At 40.9% G+C, this 26,239-nt stretch overlaps 1 protein-coding gene across 28 annotated transcripts in view; it reads left to right on the top strand.

Annotated features, from left to right (window-relative positions):
- The window catches only part of LOC128886204 (longitudinals lacking protein-like), a 56,804-nt gene that overhangs the window by 12,107 nt on the left and 18,458 nt on the right, over positions 1-26,239 (top strand). Inside the window, exons 7-8 of one of the 28 annotated variants that reach the window (XM_054140881.1) lie at positions 24,618-24,872; positions 25,173-25,400. The exons of 18 other annotated variants lie outside the window; for them this stretch is intronic. In XM_054140881.1, coding sequence (XP_053996856.1) covers positions 24,618-24,872; positions 25,173-25,276 — 359 coding nt within the window. In that variant the 3' untranslated portion in view covers positions 25,277-25,400. Of the gene's footprint in view, positions 1-13,250; positions 13,578-13,694; positions 14,009-15,958; positions 16,635-17,658; positions 18,340-19,173; positions 20,418-21,062; positions 21,530-24,617; positions 24,904-25,172; positions 25,401-26,239 lie in introns of those variants that run through there. 9 more of the 28 variants (XM_054140884.1, XM_054140896.1, XM_054140880.1 and 6 more) reach the window with 9 other exon arrangements.

Raw genomic sequence — 26,239 nt, 5'->3', positions numbered from 1 at the left:
CGGGCAAAGGTGATTGTCGTTCGCGACCATTCGAAGGCTAGTCTAGTCGACTGCTTCGAGATCCGAGCAAAAAACGCGTTCGAAGCATTTCCTTCGGGTAGACGTCGAAACGGCGTTCATCTTTGCTCTAACAACCGGGTGGGCAATTCTCGTATCCTAAGGGAAAAGAAATAAAGAAAGGAACTACCCATTGTAGCCGTTTGCGTGTTTTTTTTGTTGCTAGAAACGTGACAAAAGTACGTGTAACGATCGTAACCCATAAGTCAGGGTGTCGGACGAAAGGGGTTAAATCGTTTGTGCTGTTCGATCGTGTGGCGAGGAGTAGAGATGGTCAATAATTTATTCACGTAATAGATAACGAGTAAATCTAAATTGTTGTCTACGTTTCATTTAACGAATGATGTATAAACAATTCTCCGTTTATCCTTTATCCGTTACTTGAAATGTTTATCTAGGAAACAGAATGTCCATCTCTGGTTAGAAGAGGCGAGCTCTAATCGCGACGTAAAGCCAACCGTACGCGCGCATGCCTGATCTCGTGCTCGTGCACACTGCAACAGTTCTTTCGTTACTTTTGCACGACGGGAAGAGTCTCTGGAAATTCTTCGTACGTTCCTCGTGGTCTGCCTGTACCTATTTTTTCTCCCACCTTCCGTTGTCGCGTTTATTTTCCAAAACGGACGCTTTTTTCGTACCTAACAGCTGAGCGGCGACGGTTGGCAGTGCGTTTCTCGCCATGCGTGATAATGTTTGCAATTTTCGAGTAACCACGTACACCTCGTGGACACACGACGATGGCTTATCAAAGTATAACGTTTCCGCGTCAAGTCCCTCTTTTCGCGTTTGAAAGTGACGTTTAAGTTCACGTTGGGTTGCGGCTCTCTATAAAATCAATGTTTGAACGTTTGAACAAAAAAAGCACGTGCCGTTTGATAATCGCGATACGCGTGCCACGCGTCTGCAACGCGTCCTCGAAATCTGAGCATTTTGTCGTTAATCGTGTTTCTCTTACGTCTAGCTTTCTGCAGTCACGTGTCACGCGTGTCGAACCTTTTCCACGCGTACCAATACGTGTGTGTATATACATTCTTAATTTATATACACACACACACACACATTCATACATATATATATATAAAATACGATGTGTGATATATCAACATACTTTTTCTTTGTCCATCCGTGTATGCGTACACTCGATAGATTTTAATCCATTGCGTTGTGCCATTTTTTGCGTAATTCGTCTTGCATGCCACGCTTCCTTCGGTAGTGTAATTACGACTCTTTAACTCTGCGGAGGTGAGCGAGCGCGGTGCGTTCTCGTCACGGAACCGCGACATCCTTTTACGCGCGTTTTGTTTCCTTTTTGTCTTATATTGCCTTGCAGATCGCGTTTATCATTAGGGTAGTTACATATACATGTTTGGTGGTGGTGCCCGATCTGCGAACACATTTTTACTTTCTTCTCTACCGGTTAATATATACATATACGAGGCGTACGCGCTTGCACACACTCCAAAAAAACATTTTTTTTTTTACTAACCCATGTGTACATAACTTGCTTCTTTGTTCGTAACGCATATAAACATCAAAATATTTGATTAACTCGATTTATATATATACATATATACAACGTTGTTTCACACGTCTGTATATTTGTACACGTATATATAGTACACACGCGTATGCGCATATGTATGTATATATGCGTATAAATGTACGTGTGTCGATGGAAATCCATAAACAAGTGTGTGTGTTCCCCGGAGATTTATGCATATTACATATATGTATATGTATATGTAAAAATACGGATATATATATGTATATGTATATGTATATGTATATGTATATGTATATACATTTTGTATACATATATAGAAGCACGCACCTATTATACACACACTTTTTCTACTCGATATGTACCTATTATCTTCTATATTTACATTGCGTATGAAAACATACAGTTATAATTATTGTTAATACTGTTCATGGTATTGTACTTTCTCGCATTCGATTCTCGTTGTTGTACCATGCCATGTCAAATTGTACTCTGTACGATATTTTTTGTCGTCTTACCTCCCAAGTGTTTAGGGTGCAATGATTGGAAGAGATATTCGATACGAGAAGGAAGAGCACGGATGGAGACGGCTCTCGTTTCGGTCACGGTCGAGCTATTTCTCGATCGAGACGTCGAACGGAGCCGCTTCGAGTTCCATTTCCAATTGGTACAAGAAGAAAGAAGAGAACCATCGATCGATGTACCTTTTATACACCGATCGGCCTCGCGAGATTTATTTCGCACGTTCGTCGGCCTCTTTGCCGCGAGAGTGCATCGTTTCCAAACCGCGTTGTCCAACGATTTCGCGTTGCCCATCACCGACTTTCGATTTTACAATCGTGAAACGCGTTTTCAATGGATCGAGTACGCGGTGAATTTTTATGTCCAACCGAATCTACGCTTTTTCGTACGATTCGCGAACGACTAGCCGTACCGTGCTCCCAGTTGACTGTTGTCGAACCTTGTCGAGATGACCCGAAGATGCATCGAGGAAGAACCAGGGAAGTCGTCGTTGGTAAGATGCGTTTGTTTGGAGAACGAGACGTGGTAAGATGGTAAAGGTAATCGAATGGGTAACGAGGTAATATCTAAAGGTATCGTCTGCCTATTAGGCCCGCGAATAATGTCCACAATTTGCATTGTTTCGTATATCTGCTAAGTTTTTACGCATAACTTATATATCAACCTTGTACATCGCATACACTTAACCCGTATACGTAACATTTGTGCGCACGTGTAATAGCAAAGCGTATAACTTGATTAATATTTTACGAACATTGGAAACGAAAGCTGTGGTCTCTCGAGCAAGTGGGCGAATCTAATTTGTGGTAAGATGATTGGACGTTCCTTGGATCGAGAGTTAACGGTTCGTTTCTAATTCGATTGTTGGACGAACGAATGAAAGCTGTGAATCGAATTTTCTGAAAGAATGATTCCTATGTATGATCAATTGTCGAACTTGTAGCGGTATTCTATTGTTATATTCTATTGTTAATTTTATCTTCCAACATTTTTCAGCGATGGTAAGTCCTTGGTTTTTATTCCTTTGGTTTCTCCCAAAGAAAATGTACTTTTTTCGGTTATACGTTTGCTGACATTCGAGAGACTCGTGAAATGCAATTTTTGCTGAAGTATTTCGCAACCGTCTTCGAGTACTTCGAGCATTGTATTTAACGAATCGATTGAAGGCTTGGCAACGTACGGTTTGTGTATATGTGATTTTTTCATACTTATCGATACTTGTGAGCAGAACTTTGCGCGATTTTGTGTAGGTTCTCGAACACTTGAACTAGCTGCATTTTAGCGTTCGTGTATCTTGGACCTGCTCTTCGCACAATTCTTCTGGTCGTCTTGTATCGATGAGTACGGATCAGTGAAGAAGAAGAGAACAAGAAGAAAGTATTGGGGACTCGTGAAGAAAGAAGATTCCTCGATGGTTTCTGTTTCTAAATGCTTTTCGACTTGAAAAGATCTTTTGGGGAACAGAGACAAAGGTTTAACGAAACTTCTGGTTTTAGAAGTTTCTGTATTAATTTTTGTTTTACTTGAACTTGAACTTTAATTATTGATACACGCAATTTCGTAACGATGACCGATCGTTTCGTACGGTTTCTGTCGTGGAAAGGTATCGAATTTGATATCTTTTCACTATAAAGAAGTGCGAAAGGAAAATCACACTCGAAGTTCTCGACTTTTAGGACTTCGAGTGGTAAGTTGAGTACGAAGAAGTTGGAGGCTGCGTCGTGGGATTCTGGTAACTCGATACGCGATATGCGAACTGGTACAGTATTGGTAATCCTCTTTAAACCTTGAAGTAAGATCTAATTTAAGGTGCGTTTATTACTCTCCTTCTGTTCCCCCATATACGATTACATATATTTTCAATATTTTCTTTTGCAATCGTGTTCCAGCATGACTTTAATATTTCGTGTACTCGGACCATTTCTCTGCGTATACAATGTTTCTAGTTTGTCTTCCGTAAACTGTTTTACTTTGTATAGAATATAGGTATTTTATCGCACACACGATCATCGATCATCGATGATCGTTCAACTGTTAACGATCGACGATATCTTCGATGCTATTTTTAAACAATTTTATGTCTATATGGAAAATACGTATAACTTTTTCTTGTCGTTTATCGTACTGTGAATTACATCCGATTTTACTTTCAGGAATTTGAATCGTCTTCTTTTGCATTTATAACGCCAACATACAGATCTCGAGTGGCACGTTTTTAGCGATATGTATTCCATATACGCTTGATTTGTCACGTTTCGAGAGCTATCATCGATTATTTTCGTTATTTATTTCAATATTGTATATATTTTGAACATTGTCCTTCGCGACATAGTGAAATATGTGAAAACTTTTCCAAAGTAACGAAGGGCACTCGATAAGCCTTGTTCTCGAAATCTCCTTTTGAGTTTTCGAGGCAATTGGCTCATTGTCGCGAAAAGAAGAATATTGTGGTGTGGTGTTCGTATCGAATGTGAGACGTTAATTAATCGGTAAAAGGTAACCCGCGTAAGTATGTAGTCTTGCGCGTTGTATCGGCGCGCAAGGCGCCTTTCCTTAATTAATACTCTAAATAATAATTTTTATAAAAATGATTGTTCGTTTGCCATCCATTTGAACTTTGTTAGAGAGTATATGCATACGCAAGAGGGAAGTTTATTTCTTCATCGAACGGAAACAATCATTTTTATTCTTAATCTAAGTATATTTTACTTACAATATTTCTCTCGATACACCATTAAATATGTGTTTTTGTTTTCTGTGACCATCCAAAGGTTTTCATCGATCTTTACTTAACAAAATTCCACATGCCGTTTTTCTTCAATCCCGTTAAAATTAGGAATTTCATTTCATGACGTATCGATTTTTCCTTCGTTTTTCTTTTACGCCGATCGATTCCTTTCTGTTCGTATACTTCAGTTTCTCGTGCGTGACAGAAACCGCGTGTTTCACCACTGTATCATTTCGCAACAGGAGAACGATGTGTATTCGTAAGACGACGGTCTGCGGTTTTAACCCTTTCTTCTCTTCCACCTTCGCATTCGCAATTTCAGCCCAACGTATGGTTCTATTTCAACGGCGACTCTGCGGAATTCTCTCGATTTCTGTGAATGTGTTCGTCTCGACGAAAGTATGAATGCGTATCTGTGTGAGTGGTTGCAGAAGTAGATGGTTTCACAAGGAGTTAACCGAACGGTGGATCGAAAAGACTCACGGGAATATTGCGAGCTCGGTGTTTGTTCGATCTGCATCTTTCACAATCTGAGGCGCCGGATGATGAAAGATCCGCCGGTTGTTCCTTCATCGATCGCAATTTCTCGCTAGAAAAGTGAGTGATAAGATTATAGGGAGCCTCATCGCCACGTTTTTCGAAGTCAATCCTGAATTTATTACGCGTAAAATCAGCACCAATCGATATCAGATTACGATATATTCCACAGGATCCAAGACAAGGTCGCGCGTAGACGATCCGAATGAATTCATTCCCACGAAGGAATAAAATTTATTTGGATGCTTCTACGCGACGCTTGCGCGTAAATCGAACGTTTAATTCGAGGCGATTTCTCGTTGCGGATGTCGCAGAGACTTCACCGTCGATTTTGAATATTCGATCGTTCGCGAACGTCCGCGGGGAATACCGTAAGCTGAAACTTGTTCGTCCAGTGATCGAGTCTGCGATGAGCTATCAAGTGTACGTAGTTCGTTTTTTAAACCACCAGGTTAGCTTCGTCTTCGGCACTGGAAATAGAAATAACTCTTAGGATGTACGGAATATGCTGTTTGCAGCGTCTGATAAGATTCAACCTCGTTCCCCAATGCTTTATGGACAGAAGATAGGAATTTTTGTCTATCGCTAGTTGATTACCGAGATGACTACGCGTTTAATTCAACATTTTACGACGCTACGTTCTATCGACAGGGTGAAACTGCAGGCGAAACGTTGTCCTAACGCAACCATATGCAATGGTTGTGCCTCTGGTAATTTCTGCTGCGCAGTGGTCATTAACGGTGTCGCATCGCATTGCTGCGTTACCGCAACGTTTCGTCCGTGTTTGACGAAGGTACCGAGACAGAGGACGAACAAAAATGGACGAAGGGAAACTTATGGACGCGGATACAGCGATTCTGTCTATTCGAGCGAGAGTTAGAGAGACAGAGGGGTGGGAAGAAAGCCTAGAAAGATAGATAGATCCAAAGTACGAGTGCTCGCGTGATTGTAGTGAGGGCCACGGTGTTTCAGAATCGTTTGTTGGCTATTGTTGCTTGCGATGCGGCCGACGTTATTCCATCCAGTACTCGTTGGACAGACATCAAAAGTATGAGTGCGGAGTAGAGAAGCAGTTCGTCTGCATGACTTGCTGTCGGCGTTTCACGAGGCTGGACATCATGAGGGCCCATCAGAAGCGGACTGGTCATCATTTGGCGCCGTACTCCAGAGGAAGGTTTTCCAGGTCGCAGCAGCAGCACTCCGTCGCGACATTCCAGGACTCTTAAGAGAGGCAAAGTACAGGAGAATATCGAGTTGTAGTGCGCGTATATTCTCTTGGTTGCCTCTTTTACTTTTCTCGGTACGAACCACTGACCGGGAAAGGAGAGAAAATCACGTCGCTATGCCAAGTATGTCACGTTCCGTTTTTCCCCGATCTTATTCGAAAGTGTATCCTCGCCTTCGAGGACGGAAACACCATTTTCGTTCGACGATTTTTAGCGCGCGTTACCAAAAAATCGGCTCACTTGACCATCGTACGACTCGGTTTCATTTTGCGGCTGCGGGGAAAGATGGCGCGACTCCTTTGCCAATGATCGATTTTTATCGTTTTAATGGACACTCTCTCGCGGAGCTTTGCATTGATCGTCGACGTAGAAAGTTTAGAAAGCACCGTTCTAATGAGAGAGCGCCTCTTTCAACCCAGTCGATTGTTTCTTTTTTAATTATTGTTTCGCGGTTCTCATCTGTCGTCCCTGCGACTGGATAGTTGTAACCAGAGTTGGGCTGCGATTATTTCCCGATTACTTTGTAATCACTCATGATTGTCGGATAATCAATTTTAATAATTATTCATCAACGATTGTTACCGATAGCTGATTAATCATAAGTACTACGTTTCGTCCAACACTGGTTGCGACGCGCCTCGATCAATCCGACCTTGGTCAAGTGATAGAGAAACGTCTTGGCTCGTGACATAGTCGATCGGTTGCGAAATTCTGTCATTTTCATCGATACAGCGTTGAACACGTTACGCGAGTACAGTTTTTTCTTGAAAAATTTCGATATTACGCAGAAAGAGAAAACGTATAGATCGTTTTTATAAATCGCGTTTCTTTTTCTTTTGTTTGCCTTTGTATAGAAGTAAAATCGAACGCGCAATTCATTGTAAGAGAATATCTAAATTCAAAATTGTACATGAAATACGAGTGGCGAGAAACTCTCTCCCACGAACAATCGGCGTTGACAATTATTTGTAAAATAATCCTGCGGGAAAGTTGCGGTATAATGTTGTTAAAAATAAACGATAGCTGTTTGCAAAAAGATGAAACCAGGCTTGTGTTGCGGTGATGTTGTTCACTTTGTTTCTTCCGGCGAGAAAATTATTATCGGTTACACGAACATGTTCGAAACACTCTTTTTCTTCGTTAGACGTTAATTTTCGGTAATTTGAATTCATTTCAAATCCGTTAGTCCGCGGGTCTTATCAGTGATTGCAACTGCGTTCGAGGAATAGTTATCGTTTTGTTTTTCCGTTGATTAGGCGAAACGCGTAGAAAGGGCTAGTCACAGCTTTCAATTTCTATCATTCTTCTTGGACGTTACATTTAAAACCAAGCAAAAAGAGAATCGAATCCGTCGAGTCTATACGCACAATTTTGTCTAATTGCGAAATTCCTCGGTTCTCGAATAGTTAAACGAGTTTCATTCGGTGTTTAAGGAGTTCCTTCTATTCGAGCGTGTTTCGTCGGTAAAAGATTAAATAAAGAAACTGTAGGAATACGTTAGTTGTAGTCTACACTCGTCTCGTTCGCACGTTCCAGCTGTCGTCCAGTGGAGTGGAGTATAAGAAGATACAATAAACTGTTTTTCTAATAAAACCACATTGTTTCTTATCTTTTGCGCATGTCCTTCCTGTATCCTACTTTTCAGGAACGATAGCTTGCGACCAATTCTCAATTTCGGTTTCCGGATCGTGGTAAGCCTTCCGGACATCGCGCGATAGTTTCGAGCCTATATCGGGTTTACGAGTTTTTCTAATTGCTTTTCGACCGGAACACGGGCAAATATAGTCGCCATACGGATTCTGAGAGTCACTTCGGTATTGTTGACAAATAGCATGCTTCAATGTTCCTTGAAAGTAGCGATTACGCGTGGAAATACCGCGACGCGGAACTAATTATTTCGTTCGACTTGCGAGCACGAATTTCAAATAAAAGCTGTCTAAGCTCACGTAACCGTGGCGTTTGCAAACTTGTGCAAAGATTTCGTATCGCGAAATGGTGCCCTGTATTCGCGCGATCATCGATCGTTACTCGGTTTGCGCGCGAAGAATTACGTGCAATTCAACGCGTCGAGTGTCGAGCGAGATTTTTTCATGTCTTTTTCCTCTCGTCTGTCGATATTTCTCCAAATTATCATGTAAAAAAAAAGAAACAAATAGAAAAACATTCGATACTTGAATGGTGTAGTTGTTATTTTAGTCTTTTTAGACATATTGGCTTACTCGAATAAATTTCTATGATCCTTTCGAAATCAATGTATGTTAAGAAATAGAACGGTGTTTTTGATGTTGTATCGAAATTGACAAGTATTTGTGGTAGATTTCAAGCGTCCTGGCACTCGACGCGTTGAGAATCGAACGCGCCGCGCCATCGTGACTATATTAAATTCTTCGGGTCGATAGTCTGGCAGGTTATCGCAGTCGATTCCGTCCAAGTTGCAAGCGCAGCTTCGCGAATATCGAAGGTGTTCGCTGGACCACGAGTAACTTCTACCGAAGGGAAAAGCCGCAAAGTCGCTTTTCAATGCCGACAACAGGAACGGCAACAGATGATCTCGGCGAGGGATTTGGATCGGACCTCGCAGCATTTGGAAGCCGTGAAGCATAATTCCTCAGGATCGTTTCTTCTGTAATTGTCACTAGACCTGCAATTCTTCATTTTCTTTCTTTCTTTCTTTCTTTTTTTTTTTTATTAATTTTCGTATTCAGATCGCAAAAGACTAGTTTGTTTGCACGATTCTCTATCTAGTAGAGTAATCTCTCTTCCAACGAGAATGGTTCGACCAATTAGCGTTTCTTCGTTCTTCAAAATTCCAATGAAACGTTTATATATTTGGCCTAGTTTTCGAGACTGGTTCGATATTTCGATCGAAGCGTAAGTTTGAGATTGAATTTTCATTTCATTTCGAATACAATCAGTTCGAATTCTTGCGTTCTAATTTTGATACGATTGATGATGCTCGCGTAGCAATAAATCGTTAATAAAAAAAGGAAACATTCAAGAAGTGTATCTCGACACGCGATGGCATTTGACGATGGTACTGCATGCTGACTCATGGTTTGCCACGACTTTAAGCTTCATTATCATTAATGTAATGCGGAGTAATTTTGAATTAAAAATAAACAAACACAAAAGAATAAAGAGTATTTGAGTGTGTCGATGAATTACAGTTTTGACGAAATTAACGTCGCGTAACTCGTTTTAGATGTATGTTTTCATGTGTCATGGACGTGTGTCGGGTGAAACTATACAAGGAGGCATTTTTTACGTTGGGTTGAATTAATGAAGTTATCACGGGTGTAAAAATGGAAACACTAATAAAACGCAATTCATCTTGGAGCAGCATGTAAATAACAACGGCTCTGAGCAAAGAAGACTGCGCGAAATATCGCTGAAACGCCTCGAACGATAAAGATACATGTGAGAAGGATTTGTCCTTTTCTACGATGAGTTCGTTAGAATTCAGTTCTTGTTTCGTAAATATCGAACATTACATTGGCTTTTCTTGTATCATGATGCGTCCGTTTCGCGTATCATTGTTTTTGTGAAACTCGAGAATTAACTTCAAGAGGGAACCAGAGATGGTAAAATTCTTACGTAAATAAAAGTTGCATTATTTTACAGTGGATAAATAAATACGATCGTTTTATCGTTAATACACATATACGTATTCCGTGATCGATGCTTTATCAATTATTTTTGTTTCAAGGTCTTTTTGTGCTTGAAAAAGTGCTACCAACTTTTGGCTGAAACGTTGCTGGAAAAACGTGTAAACGTTAAAAATAAATCTTTATACGCTAGTTCGCTTGTGTCATCCATTATTCGAATATTTTTCCCATCTCTGGAGGCAATGCTGTTACACCAAACACATATTTATATATATTGTTATCGCTGAGAATAAAACGAAAATGATTACTCTCGTAAGTTATACACGAGTCAAACAATTTCTCGTAGAAGAAATAGCTTCGCCGTTTACCTTTTACTGTTTTCGTGTCGCTGTTCCTAAACGGGAGAAAATGTTTGCGGTGTGCGCAGTCTTCTTTCGGAGCGAGCTTAGGCCTTGATCGTATATCGTCCACATGCTTGGCTCGAGCTTAACTTTCTTCGTCGTTGTCGAGAAAACGGAAAACCCCGCTTCGAACTACTATTGTCATGTATTTTATATATTCATTACCGTGAGAGTGAGAGGGGGAGAGCGACACCAAGAATGAAACGAGGCAATTCGTCGAGCGCGCACGCACGGTGGGGTAATATTGATTTGATCGGATGGTGAAAAAAATGGAAAACCCATATGTAAAAAGCCTCCCTGTATGCTTACAGCGAGCCCCATGATGGAGGGTGTCTCTGCCAGCGAGCTGAGATTTCGGTGTGTCATGTGTGGACGCGGATATAGATCACGGTCTTCTCTGACGCGACACTCCAGGTACGAGTGCGGAGGACTCGGGTCCAGGTACACTTTCACCTGCACCCTCTGCGGAAAGTACTTCTGCCGACCGGATCATCTAAAGCAGCACATCCTGAATATTCACGGCGGATCGGTCACTAAATAGCTTCCGTTCGCTGGCCTAGAATTTCACTCCGAAGACGCTTGATACGTCGCTGTCGCGAGTCCACGTTGGCTCCATCAGCCAAGCGTGAAGTTTATCGCGTTATTATTTAACGCAGTGGTTCTTAAACTTTTTAAGCTCATAGCACAGTTTCGATATTAAATCTTAAAACTTGAATAAGTTGAAAAAGTAACGACAGAGTGGTTGAGAATCGCTGAGTTGAACGATTCAACCTTGCTAGACACGATGATCGTTCTCATTTAGGGAAGGGTCAAGGGAGGGTTTAATTTATTCGTATCGCGTGGGTTCGCGCGCAGTGTCGGATAGTTAATTAGCTACAATAATTTTATTATCATTTTGTTAAACGTTTATCTTTCAGTTACATCGATGCTTATTCCTTTACCTTTCTATTCATCGGTTTTAGTACCGCCGATTACTGTCCGACACTGTTTTTGCGTATTGGCGTAGAAAATTATGCAAACTCTGCTCGCGAAGTAAGCGTTTGCTTAGATTATTGTTATTCTTTTTCGTATAGTAGTTTGTTTCATTTTCCGCGAAGATTAGTTCAGTTTTCTTTTTGTTGTTGTTGTATCTAATACTCTTCGTTTTTATTCGTGACTACTATCTTCGTCTTACCTGTTGTTATCCAAAGGAATACCAAAGGGAATTTTTATGATAGGATTTAAATCGTACGTACAAACGCGTCAATTGTTATTAACGGTACAATGGTTACTTCTACGATGTTATATTTCATTACGAATTCAATGTTTGTAACGAGCATATCGCGCTGCGATGCAAGTGAAGTTTTCTACGTATAAGGAATATATAATTTGATCGACAAGTGTGCAGACAAAATGTCAGCTAAAGGGTATCTCTGTATCGTCTCATCCATATTGGCAATCGCGATGCATTAACGCGCGTTACAGTTATATAACATCGTAGACGTTTCCATTTTTGTTTAAGTTGCATTTAAGGAAATACGTACATTATTGAAAATACATAAGGAAACAGTAAATTTATTCAGGTTAATAACGAAGAATTTGGTTTATGCCACGGGCGTGCATACGAACTGCCAAATAATTTGATCACGAATGCCAAATGAATAATATTCCTATTTTCGTAGATTAGCGTAGTAATATATTTGTAAGTTATTCTATACGATTACACGATTGTAAGTGTGCGTTGCGTGTGCGTGTGTGAGTCTGTATGTACATATAGATAGCCCCGCGAAGTGTGTTGTATTTATCGAACAAGAGGTTTTCAACGAAAGGTAAGACAGACTGGAGAAGAGCGACTGTCAACGCTTGTAACGTGGACCAAAAACTAGAAAGATCCATTGTGACTCGGAAAATTCTTGTTTTTCGATTATATGACGCATTAGGTGTGCATGTACGAGTGCAGAATTTTGTCAGAGAAACTAAATTTCCGTAACAGTTCCATTACGATGCGTGACGGAACGACGGAGTTACAGTTATGAAATGTTATTTTTTTAGTCGCGACACGATGCGTACACAGAGATATCTATATATTTCTATCTAAGAGGAGGTAAATTTGAAATATCGATTTAAACAACGAGAAGACTAAAGCTACATCGTTACCGTTGAGCAATAGATTGTAAAGAACGTTGCTCGTCGGACTCTTCAAATTTTTATCGATTGTAAATAAACGAGATCTTTGAACGAAACGTTCCCGTTTGCGTCCATCCTTTGCTTCCCGATTGCAAACGGGTCGTAGTTCAATGAATGGAGGAATAGGACACGGAGGTTTAGTAAAGAAATAAAGGAGGTTTAATAGAAAAGAAATTATTTTCTTTATAGAATATCGATGGGATGTTCGATACTTTAGGTTCTCGTGCATTGCACTTTGAAGTTTGCAATCTTAAATTATCCTTTGTAGTTTTGATCGACTTTGCAACAGAGAAAAGAATCTATTTTTCGCTTCTCGCAATGTTTGGAGAATCGCTTAACGATGTTTTCTAAGGTCAATTCCTTCGATATCTTTTCTCTTTTTCCTAGAGACTAGATCAGGAGGTAACAGTCGACTATTATTTTTCGTAAATCGAGCGAAATCGAATGGACTAAACGAGCAGGAAAGCGAGGTCTATATGTACATTGAGTGTCGCTTGTCTGTTACAGCGTCGCTTCGCGAGTGCAACATTGGGGAATATCGGTGCAACTTCTGCAACTGTCCTTACTCGTCACAGAGTCACTTGAAGAGGCATCTGACCAGAGGATGTTTCATGGATCCCACGTTTCGTATCGACGAGAGACGTACCTTAAACAGAGCCGAGTCCAGGAACTATGTTTGTCCGAAATGTTCGCAGGGCTACAAGAACAAACGTACCTTGGTCACGCATTTGCGTACCGTGTGCGGACGAGAGCCGAAATTTCATTGTCCTTATTGTGGTCTCAAGAGCAAACACGGAGCCAACATTTACACCCACATCAGACGAAGGCACAAAGGCGAGGATCTGTTCTTGATCGTTGATCAGGAGGATCGCTGAGTTTCTCGCGTTCTCAAACGTTTTACACACATTTTTTAACGCTTTTTAACGCTTTATATACGCTATTCTTCAACAGGAATCTTCACAGTTTTTATTATATGGGAATACGATGGCCTCCGTAATCCCACGGGCTCGCTCGATTACGTCAAAGCTGCCGTTGCAATCGTTTAGGACCTTTGATATCGGCATAATAAATTTTTGCTAGCGAGCTCTCACAGTTCGTAGGAGACATATTTAATAATTCTGTTTATTGATTTGTCGAGAAAACCATTTCACATTTAATGTGTATTACATTGGACGAGAATCAGGAGATGGTTGTAATGGTATTTCATAAATGTTTCCAATATTTACAGGTACTCCTATCGAAAATTTAGAAAATTTCGCGACGCACAGTTTGGTAACCATCGTTCGAACGAATAAATGTACGATAAATCAATGAAAACCCTTTTTTTTATTCTCCCTTCATTATAAAACGTGTTAGATTATTGATAAGTAATCGCAGAGTACTCGATTTAGAGCCTAAGTTGGTAAGGTAACAGTAGATTAAGTAAACATGTAGATGCGTTTAGTTTTAGCACAGTTGCTATCAGTGTAAAGTAGTAAAGATTGATATTAATACATCCGCGCTCTGGATCAATCGGAGCTGCTCTATCCATGAAACCAAATAGTAGATTTCATCGGACCATTATGGGTTTACTTGGGGTCGTAGTTAAGCGTAAATTAAAACACATTGTTGGAACAATGTAGGGGAACTTTGTAACATGTTAGCACATGGTAAATTTATTCGTACCTTTTGGGAAATGTTCCACCTTAGTCGGTTCTTTAGTCAGTAACGGGACAATCGATTCAATTTGCAAAGCACTGGTAAATCGGGGCATTGCAATCGTTGTACTTTGTTCGACAATCAACGATGCTAAAAATGTCCCGTGTAATGTTTCATGTGTAGATAGTTCTAGCTACATTCACGTTTCGGTCGCAGCGCAGGGATTTGCATGTACAGATCTTTTCCTACAAATATCTGATACTTCGTCTCTCAGGTAGCGACATCATACACACAAACGACTTTTTGATTTTGTTTCAGAACTGCAGTGTACAAGAGTTACTCGTTATTATATAGAACCGATCTCATATTATCGTTGCAATGCATGCAGCAAAACTTTTACAAACAGGAACACATTAAAGTCGCATAAATCGAACGACTGTGGCACGATACGTCGGTGTCCAAACTGTAATGCCCGTTTTACGTACCGTGCGAGCTATTGCCGCCACATTAAAAAATGCGGAGTAAACTATAGGGGTCAGGAGGTTGTTTCTAAGAAATAATTGGCAATTAATGCGTTCTGTGAGTATTATATTTGAAATGTAGCTTGTCAATACAAAAATATGCTGGGACATGTATGTCCCACTTTTAAACAATCTAAAGTACACATTTTTCAAAAGAATCTCTGCGAATAATGTTATTAATCACTGTTAAATTTACGAAAATTCCAGATCACGGTTTACATTCGAAACACGAAGTGAGAAACAATGAGAGCGAATGGGAAACCGTAAGATGAGGGTAGACGAAGTTCCAGTTGACTCTGACGGTCAAATTATGTGAAGACATTTTTATTTTTTATCTTTTTATTTCGTATATACTTATCCAAGAATGTTATACCAAAGTTTACTTTCGTATGCGTCAGTCGATTATCGCTTGATATTATGCGTTCTGTGCCTATTTTTTAACGTGATTATTTTATTTTTATTCGTTTCGCCTCGTGCATTAGTATTTTCATTACGTTTCAAGCGTAATCGTGTTATTTTACGTTTTCATATTTTCTACCTTTTATATTTTTGTCGGCAAACTTTATAAGAAAGTTTACCGTTGTATGCGATTAATTAAACACGGCATGTGATTGCACGTTCTATCTTCGATTATAGTTTATTTTTTAATTTGAAGTGGAGATTTATGTTGCGCAAAAAAAGAAAAAACTCGGTTATGTTGATTGGAGTCGTGCAAAATGTTTTTACACGATTATAACATTTATATTTTGTAATACCAAATAAAAACTTCATTCTATTCTGCATTTTTGATTTAACTGTTTCTTTACTGTCACGATACATTCTTCCCGTATAGTTCCACGGAGCGTTTCACCGTAGTCGATAGAAGAACTCGTCGATAATCTAAGGTAGTGGCAAAAGTCACACTCCCATTCTTTTCGTATAGATTTATCATTTTGCGAACTCGACGAAAGGGTGGGAATTCGTGCGTCACTGATCTATGGAAAGAATAGTAGGTATAAAAAACGGAGATAGGTAAGAGATCGCGCGACTCTGATGGCTACTTTGATGGTGTTCCAGAAAGCGGTGTACCAATTCCTCAACGGGATCGACCTGCACCCGAATTTCAAGACACGTCACGCTGTCACAGTTGCAATTATTGCGGGAAGAGTTTTACTAGTGCCAGCTTTTTGCAGGCCCACTTCACCTTTCGGTGCTCTATGAACCCTCGGTCGCAAATGCGCAAATCCGGGAGGACTGCTCGGTTCGCGTGCAACTCTTGCGGTGCGAATTATTCGCGACAGAACAACCTGATGTGGCACGTTCGCCACGAGTGTGGCAAGCTGCAGAAATGCACGCACTGCGGCAAAACTTTCTTACACAGAAGAAGCCTGTACAAGCACAAAAATCGTTACTGTCCCTTTCGTCACATACTCGACAAAGTGAGCAAGTTGGACACGCACGATTTCACCGCATTGGAGATCGATTCTACCATGAGAAGCGAACTCATTCTGAACCCTTTGGACTTTTAACCGAACACTTTATCGCAATTGAATCGCGACGAGCAACTGTTCGGTGAATTCATTTATGTAGTTTCGAATGGTGTTTGTTTTCTTTCGTTATCAGAATTAAAATTTTACGAAAACGAGTAGAACTAGAGCGTAGAAACAGGGCTCGATTAAGTATCCATCGTCCAGTTGGCTTACCAATAATCTTGTATCTTTTGCATGTGACTAATAAAGATGTTTTCACGGAACGTTACGTTTGCCCGACACAGTTCTTTATCGTAAAGCACTACAATTTCTTTTAATAAATATTAACTCGTAGATAAGCCTTCCGTTTCTTAACGACGCGAACCGCTTTTGTTTCTTTCTTGGTCTGTTCTATTGCATAAAGAGCGAGCACAGTGAATATTTATGCAAGTACATGTACAGCGTGAGCCGATAACACGCGACGTCTGAAAGAACTTGTCCATTGGTATTAGGAAAAATTACTTTGGACAATCCTGTGTATTGTATAAAGGTGGACGATTCTCACGTTTTATATCTAAGGATCTTATTGCAAGTTCGCAGCCATTAGCTCGATATTATTCGCGACGAAGGATTGTTCACTTCTACACTTCTAATTCTAACGCACGGCATTCCACGCATCCACTTCTTTTTTCACGGCAATCGTTACGCGTTCGAAGTCGCATTCGAAGTCGCGTTCTAGTTTCGCACTGTTCGTGACGTAAATTTTTGTTTATAATTCCATCGTTATTGCGTGTATAACGGAAACTGTACGCGATACTTGTATTCGTTAGGATTTCTGTGTGAATAAAGTAATATTGGACCATATCTTCCTATTCTTATTCCTGCACGTTTCCTCCGTTGATGTCGTACAATGAATCGCCTTGGAATATTGTTGCATCGTTGGACTGCTTTAACAGTTATCGTTGAAGGTCGAAAGCAACCGCAGAAATACAATACACGAGGGAACATTCTGTTTTCTTTTTACACAGTTCTGCCTACGAACGATACACAATGCGTAATGTACGGAGAATGAGTGGCTTGTCCCAAAGGAAACCGGCGAGGAGAACACTTCTCGACTTAAACGCTGTTTTTCAGGAAGGATCCAAAACGGATGCGAAAGAAGACGGTCGACTGGCAGATAAGTGACACTGTTTCCGCCCATGCAGGACGAGTCTTTCATTCTCCGTACGTTATGTCCGCGCAATTCGTATGAACGCGTTCGATTGTTACCGAGAGAACGCGACTGACGAATGGTTAATAATGTTGCAGAGCTTTTCGCTGACACGATTCGAGAGGACGACTCGAAAAGAAAGTACAATTGCAAATACTGTGGCAAGGGTTTCACCCTTTCCGGTCACTTGAAGAGTCATCAGAAGAGTTTCTGCTATTGGAATCCTCGATCGACGTGTCATCAGTTGCAAAAGAGCAGGCCGTTCTCCTGCGGCCAGTGCGGTGCCCGTTACTCGAAACAGTCCCACCTGATTTTCCACGTCAGACACGACTGCGGTAGGACGCAGAAGTGTCCCGTCTGCGGAAAAACGTTTCTCCATAGCAGCAGCTTGCAAAAGCACCGACAACGGCCTCCTTGTAACTTTCAATCTCGCTAATAAGTCTCGATTCGTATGCAAAATAAATTGTAAACCTCGAACCTCGATACTCGTAGGAACCATCAGCCACGCTTTCCTGCGATTATCGAGATTCCGTTATACTTCGACTTCGCTCCCGAACCTCATTCGCGCATCCTTGTTGAATCGAGGAGATCGGGCGAACTTGTTACAGAATTATGGTAGCGAACGTGTCAAGAAACAAATATGATTCCACGCGTGGATGTATTATCTTTAAATTATTAACTGTTAGTGTAACTTCGGTGGGTCACGTCTGACGGTTTTAATTCGTTTCCTTTCTAGCCAGTAAACATCGTAAAATGTGCAGTATGTGAGTTATACGTAATACAAGAAAATAGATAACAGATAAAGCGCCTTATACTCAGTTTACTCACATTCGTTCCTTTTCCCTGGCTGATCCGTTCTCTGTTTCGGTGGCGTCTCTTTACGTGCGTCTGCTGACGTGCTGGTTGATGTTTTCAGATATCGTCTTCGTGTCGTACCTGGACAACTTTCTACGACCGAGGAGGACGCATGCAGCGCGAAGAATCCACTCACGGTTGTCGAGCTGTCGAGTTATTTTCAAAAATTTCCAAGTTTTTTAACGGAATTCTCGATATAAAATTAAAGGATAAAATTTGAAGTTAGGATTTATCTGCATCCGTTCATTTCATCCATACCTCTCATTTTTCTTTTTTTTTTTTATATTTTTTATGTATTTGTACGTCGATGCGTATTATTTACATATTTATTTGTTATCATTATAAATACACTTTTATAATAATAAAGATTAACAAAATTCAGAGGTCAGATATTAGTAGGGACGGTTTTTGATCGGAGAATCGTTTAATTTTACTGATTTGACAAGGACGGGCAATTCACCGTTAAAATGATTAAATGATAACGATAAGCTGAAAAAGGACACGTTACATTTTCTAAAGAAATATTTCGCTAGAAGTTCACGCATCGAGTATGCTGTACCCGATGATGTACACCCAAATGAAGCCAACGATTACGTAACCGCGCAGTTCGCTATTCATTTTCGCCACTTTCAAGTCGATCACGAGGGTTTCTTTTCTTTGTTTCGATCTTTATGTTCAGTCTTGTTACCTTTTGTACGCCCATTTCTCTTTGCCTTTCCATTACACTGGAACTCATCTACTCGATCGTATTGTTACAGAAGTAAAGAGAATTACTCGTGGGAGACAAGTAGCAAAAAAGCGAGTCAATACTTCCAATGCCATGACGGTGCGACTCGGTAAGAAGACGATTACCGTCGATGCGCGCAATCAGGTGAATGAAGAAACCGAGGACAACCTAAACGGGGAAGACGAATCAACAGGGGACAGCTGGCTGGACGCGCATAAGGGCGTACGATCTTTGGTATGCAAGTTTTGCAATGCTCCGTACAGGACACCCGCTAATTTGGGAAAGCATATAAAAAACACTTGCTTGAAAAATCCGGATTCGATGTGCAATGCTAAAACGCATCCGTGGGTGTGCGGTAAATGCGGTTCTCGTTTCAAACAGGAAAAGTTGTTAAGGCACCATAACAGGATCACATGTCAGAAATGGACCACTTGCGCGAAATGTAAAGTGATGTACGCCGGCAGTAGGTTGCCTCCTCGGCACGAATACACTTGTATGTCTCCCGAGAGTAAGAGAAAGCTCGATTTGATTAAAACGGCTACATACAGAACGCTCAAGCTCAAGACCAGTTCTAGAATTGTTGAGACTAGCGAAGATTCGAGCGACGAGTAATCCATTCCTCTGCATTTTATATTAGTTATTTTAAGCGTCGGTATCCGTGATTGTCGCGATTAAATTCACGGATTATAATACGCGCGTTAGTTGCCGGCGATATTCCTCAAATTTCATTGTTTATTCGCATTATTATCCATATTATTAATACTCATATATTATTGGCGTATCGAAGAATCGATAGATTTGGTTGTGATTGCAGTGGCGACAAGACGTAACCGCACTTGTTAGAAACAATCGCGATGTATCTTCTCTCCTCAAAGGTATTTAATAAGATCTTGTAGATTTAGCAAACCAAGTTTCCGAGTTGAAATTGTCCTTCAAAGTCTCATCTTTTAATCATTTTTGTTTAACGCGAAGATTATTATTTCTGATGAATATCGTACAAATTCTAATTAAACGACTTCCTCGTATGTTTATTGTTCTTTAAGGTGACATTGAAAGCCTGAAAGTTTGGAGTACAATTTCACTACTTATATGCCAAACGTATGCTATCGACTATGACACCATGTTATGTTTCAAATGAATAGTTCTTCCTTTGAGTCTATTTTTTATATTTTTGTACTTCTATGTTTGTCGTGCGCTATGGTTGTTACCAAAGCGGAATGTCATTATCATTTTCCTTTACTGAAATTGTGAAAATATATTTCTTTTGTGTGTGTACCTGAATTACTTTACCTTTAAAGAATTTTCCAACAATCCGAAAATCCATCCAATCGCTCGCGAATAATTGTGACGGAAATTGACTTCAAGACTCCCGTCAATATCTTCTTCACTCGCGAGAATGCGGGGACTACACGATACAAAAGCATACCGTACGAGGTGTCCAGGATGCACATCGGGGATGAAGATGCAATGTCAACCATAAAAATTGTATATATCGTCGAGTGTAACGTTTCGTTTCAGGACATTAGGTTACGCTTCGAAGGTCATCATCCAACAGTAATTCTCGACTGAACCGAGTTTCGGAGCGGCCATCATCGACGAATCGTTCGTACAGAAATTGGTTCACATCGAAAGTTTCGAAGTGCAATTTCATTAAATAAATCATGTAACCGTTGAATTGATTTGAAGCGAAATATTAGCGTTATTCCAGTTGTTATGGGACACTTGTGAGAATAAAGTGTAGCCTCTCGCATAGAATTCCTTTCTTCGATTAGATCGTTACGAACCCGAAGTAGCTCGAAAACCCGCGCGCGCTTAGAAGATCGAAGCATGGACGGCGAATGTAATTTCTATCCGATGTCGTCGGTTCGTTGTCGTTTTGCTTGGCACTAACTAGCAACGAAAATTCGATTCTTTTTCTAGATTCGCTGTACGCCCGACTGCATTCGGCGTTTATTCGTCCGGAAATGGTACCCGGGGGATCCATGCAGTCCGAGGCATTCCAGTCGAGGGGCGATTCCGGCAAGGACGCGAAGGACGAGTCGTTTCTCTTCGTGGAACCGAGCGGATGTCGCCAGGAATCGATGATACCGTCTGTTTCTAGAACTCACTGGCCGGACAGTGTCGTTGTACAACGCCCCACGCCTAGGAAAAAGTTTTACTGTCCGAGGTGCAACAGCGGTTACACTCGACTCTCGGACATGAAGACTCACTGCCACTTTCAATGCGGCAAGGAGCCGCGATATCAATGCCCCTATTGCACGAAGAAGGCGAAATTTTCCTCGAACATGTACGTCCACGTGCGACGGATGCACAAGGACGAGAAGCTGCAGATCATCGATTTGTACAAGCAACTCTCCAGAGTTCGTTATTAACACGTTAGGTTCCGAACTTTTACCGAATACTGTGAATGCCTTTTTTTTCGTTCGAACTAGCGAAACGTGTAATCAAAAAGGATAGAACACTTTGGAGAAGAAGAAGGAGGAAGATAGGTTTCGCAAACGATACATATCCGAAGTTTATTTAGGAACACTACTCGTTATTTATTCACCGGAAATATGGTTAGCATTGTAATCCGCGAGTCTTTCTCGGGTGGTTTGCATCGATCATAAACGACGATGGAATCGTCGAAATTGGCATTCGTAAATTGGACGATCAGTTTTTAACAGCACCGTCGAAATCACTCAAAATTAATTGAAATTAAAAGGAAATTCCCGTTTGCTCTTTGATTGCTTCGTAAAAGCACCGAGCATCCACGTATGTAAATTGGTTCGTATTAAGAGCAATCGCAAATGCAACGCAAATGCAACTGCACCTCTGATCTACACGATACAAGCATGTCCACCACTAACTCGGACGAGAAGATGAACACTGCGTAAAGTATTTATCGATTAAAGGCGTAAGTTCGTAAGTTAACGGTAGATCAGGTTGAAATGTAGACGTTCGATGGGTTCATTTGGGACTGTCATTGGAACATCGTATACAAAACTACTTTCGAAATAATGCATCTGCCAAGTGGGCCATTTAATGTCGGTACACTCCAGTCATAAGGAATTCTACGAGAAACACTTTTTCGAAGAACAGCCTGCTTGGGAGAATACGGGCACTGGCTTTCGAGATAATATGGCCACCAATGTTTTAACGTCCAGTACGTGTGAGCACTTCTCGTATGTTCGTTTACAATCATAGCGACGCTACTTTTCACTTCACGTACTCTAATTTATTAACGTAACGAATTACAATTGCTTCGTAGTAAAATTGATGAGAAACGAAGCGTACTATCTCGTTCGCTATTAGAGATAGAGTCCATAAGTATTAAGACATTCCATTTGAGAAAATCAAGTTGATTTTCGACCTTCGAAACACCTTCACCTATTGTACAACGTTTGTATAAAGAAATTTTTCATGCAACGCATAATTTATAAGTTATTTCAGGTGAGCATGTTAGATGTTTCGCCTTGTATATATAGATAGGTAGATTGTAAATAAATAACTATGGTAAATTTTATTTCACGTTACATTCTCAATGAAATACATTTCAATCCATACTGTCCACATTTCCCCATACTAGATGCTTGGATTAACACCGCTTTTTCACGAGATATCAACGTTGTTACATGATTTATATTTCCTCTCGCTCGGGACCTGTGAGTGCGGATGAAATTGTACGAATGGGTAAATAAAATATCAGCGTGTAACAATTGTTTACGATACGTGTATTAAAATTTGGCGTTCCCCTCATTTTTATTTATTTTGGAAAGTCGAGTATGCCCATATTACTCCGAGTTTCTCCTATTCTGCTTTCAGCACGACGATGAACGGCGTTATTCGCGAATAAATCTTTGGGAATTCCTCGTTATTCCTCATTCGAAATAAAGCTTGTCCTACTCTGGACCGTCCAATGCAAAGTTCCTTTCCTATGAAAGCCGAAAGGCTCGATTCTCGAGAAATTGCAGCGACGGAACTGGAGTAACCGTTTTTTTTTAATTTTGTTTCAGGCTACAAAGTTGAGTGTCACAAACGCAAAGACGGTGCTCCCAATCAAGCATTGACAAGCTTCGACGGCACTAGAGCGATTACGAGTAATGTTTGCAATATCTGTGGTCAAATATTTTCTTCTTCGTGCTCGTTAAAATTGCACGAACGCGTTATCTGCAGACGACTGTTGATCTGCGTATGCAAGTGTTGCGATATGTTGCGACAAGAGGACGAAATGCTAACTGGAATCTATAATCCATAGAAAACACTGCTCGAAACAGAAGTGTCCGCAGTTGTTGACATGCGTACTTCATTATACTCTAATTTTTATCGTTGCCAAGTTCTTTTTCATGCGATTTTAATGTCGAAGCGTCGAAGATAATAAAGAAAACTCAGGCTATTCCGTATTTTTTACTCGAAGATACGTTATTACTTCATTTTCACTGTGTCCGCTTAGTTTTACGTTTCGGTACCCAATGTACCTTGATAGTTCAGGGAAGAAATCGAGCAAGTCGAGAAGAGGTTGCGGGTCTCTGATGGAACTGCCTCTGATGTTGCAGAAATCGGAGGGCTGGTACTGGGCCAACGAGATCTAGGAGCGTGCAGATTCAAACTTGCTGCGCATGATTACACGTGCAAGTACTGCCGAATGAATTTTAGCAGATTCTGCGAGTGGCGGGCTCACCTGGAACAGTGCTATGTGATCCCTAAATGGTTGCAGCGCCATTTCTGTAAAATGGGCGGTCATTCTTAATAACATCGACGAATGTATCGTGTAACTTGGTTTGTCACACAGTCGTTCTTCGTTGATCGTTCATCCACCAAGAAAAATAATAACCGTACTTGTTTGATATGCGTTAGGCTGGAGCTAGGGACGGCAAAGTATTCCTATGTTAAATAAATGTTGGAGTTTGACCTGTTTCCTCATCTCTTATTCGAATAAATATGGAAAGTTATAATAATCACATGTAATTGTGTCCGATTCATCCATCATTAATCACAGTTATTAACAGTATGTTCCCAGCCTTGTCCACAAATGGCCTCGAATAAAGGCTTTTCGATCAGAGATGGGCGAAATCCTCATCCGAATAAAAATCAAAATAGAAAATACGAAAGATAGATCACTTTAGAAGGTGATCGAGTACGTTGATGCGATTTTTTCGAACAATTCTTGTATGCGGACGACGCCCATTTCTGGTTTCGACACAGCTCGCCGCATCCGATACAGTGCGTCACGTTACATGCGTTCCTTTGATTTTTCGTTGGCTTTTATTGGCATGATTACCAATCACGATCCAGTAAACTTCTTCTGCGTTTGAAACGTTGCTGCTGCGCAGTAGGTGCGACGACGAAGCATTGTTTTCTTACACAGAGGATTTGTCGTATCGTAGCACGGACCTCACGAAGCATCTATACGCCTGGAACCTTTTATTTTCAATCAATTCGTCGTTGTTGCGGTTGCGTGAAGATGTTCACTGACCAGCGATTCGATGTTTGCAGGTTTCAAACGATTCGCTGCGTCGAGACTGTTACTGACTGCAGGACAACGCAGCAGACTTTACAGATCGTTCGTACCGAACAGTCCGACCCAGTATCCTTGCAGCAATTGCACGAGTGTTTTCAGACAGAAACGAAGTCTGCTTACCCACTTGAGATACGAGTGTGGCCAACCACCTCGATTCAAATGCCCGTACTGCGACTTGATCTCGAAGAAGACGTCGAACGTACAGAAGCACATCCGGAGGAAACACGAAGGCAACGCGGTTTACGTTCAGGATATCTATCGGTTGCCAAATTTAGCTATATAAAACTCGCGTCGAACGCGCTCCACGGATTCGTTTAGTCGGGGATTCCTGTGTTTGTGCAATAAAACTACATTTAAAACAGAACACACCGTGAGCTTTTCCTCGACGATGCTCGCATGATCTCGTGGTTGTTGATTTAAAAACTGACGTGTTCGCGAGTCTTTACGGACAACCGAGACATTCATGCGTATCGTAGGTGTCGCAACGAAGTTGGGAAAATTCGTTCTGACGAGATGCTTTTCGTTTTCAGGTTTCTGTTGGCTAGAGGATACGCGCGGGCTGTGTTTGTCCGCGGGAGTACCATTTAATCGAGCAAGCAGAACTACTCTGCAGACGACACGAGGGATCGTATAATTTTCGTCCAACGTACTCGACGTCAACCTTCCCAATGTATTCGCGTATTGGACGAATAAAGAACTTTGTGAAATTTTGCCTTCTTGAGCGTTTCTCGATAAACGACACCCTCCTAAATTCATCTTCACGGCAGGTTCCTTTTTTTTCTTTTCTGTTTATTTGTTTTTTTTTTTTTTTTTTTTTCTTTAAAGCGTTATCTCTAAATAACTCCTGCGACTCGAGGCGCTCCAGTGATCGTGACGTTTTCCCAGCATAACGAAGATTTATGCTTTTAGTTTCCAGATCGATCAGGAGGACGTCGATAAGCGGTCGGTTTGGCTGTCCGAATTGCACGAGCGTGTTTCCCAGATGGAGAGGTCTTAAAGAGCATTTGCGCTATCAATGCGGTCAGCCACCAAGATTCCAATGTCCATATTGTCTCCATCGCTCGAAATTGATATCGAATCTTTACAAACACGTGCGATGCAAGCATCGTGGCCAATCGGTGTGGTACATCGATCTCAAACAGCAATCGCATTATCAACGTTACGCGCAATAGGTCGCTCCTGGGTAGCCAGAGTCGAACGCTATTCGAATAAATCTATACCTAGATAATAATCTTGACGGAAAGGTAAACGCGACGCGGGCCTCGCTGGAAGTTTATTCGATATTCATTAACGTACAGATTCAGTCTTCGGATATTGAATCTTGAAACATCACCTACGACCAACATGGATATTCCAAAGTTGCAGTTTACATCACGTTAACACTAAACATACCACGACCGGTAAAATGACAGTTTTCAAATTTTCGTGTGCAGTTCTTACGTGCTATATGTAAATTATGTACAATTGTTTCATGGAAGTATCTTTAAGACTAGTCGTTCGTCCCATCACGATAGAAATAGTTACAAATGAACGTCGTTAGGTTTGGTGTTAATTTATGTTATTCAGCCAATATTGAATATTGAACAGCTCGCAGTAC

The sequence above is a fragment of the Hylaeus anthracinus genome, unplaced genomic scaffold (genome assembly GCF_026225885.1).
Source record: "Hylaeus anthracinus isolate JK02 unplaced genomic scaffold, UHH_iyHylAnth1.0_haploid 11982, whole genome shotgun sequence".
NCBI classification, from domain to species: domain Eukaryota; kingdom Metazoa; phylum Arthropoda; class Insecta; order Hymenoptera; family Colletidae; genus Hylaeus; species Hylaeus anthracinus.
The sequence above is the reverse complement of the archived record's forward strand: the minus strand, read 5'-3'. Positions and strand labels throughout refer to the sequence as shown.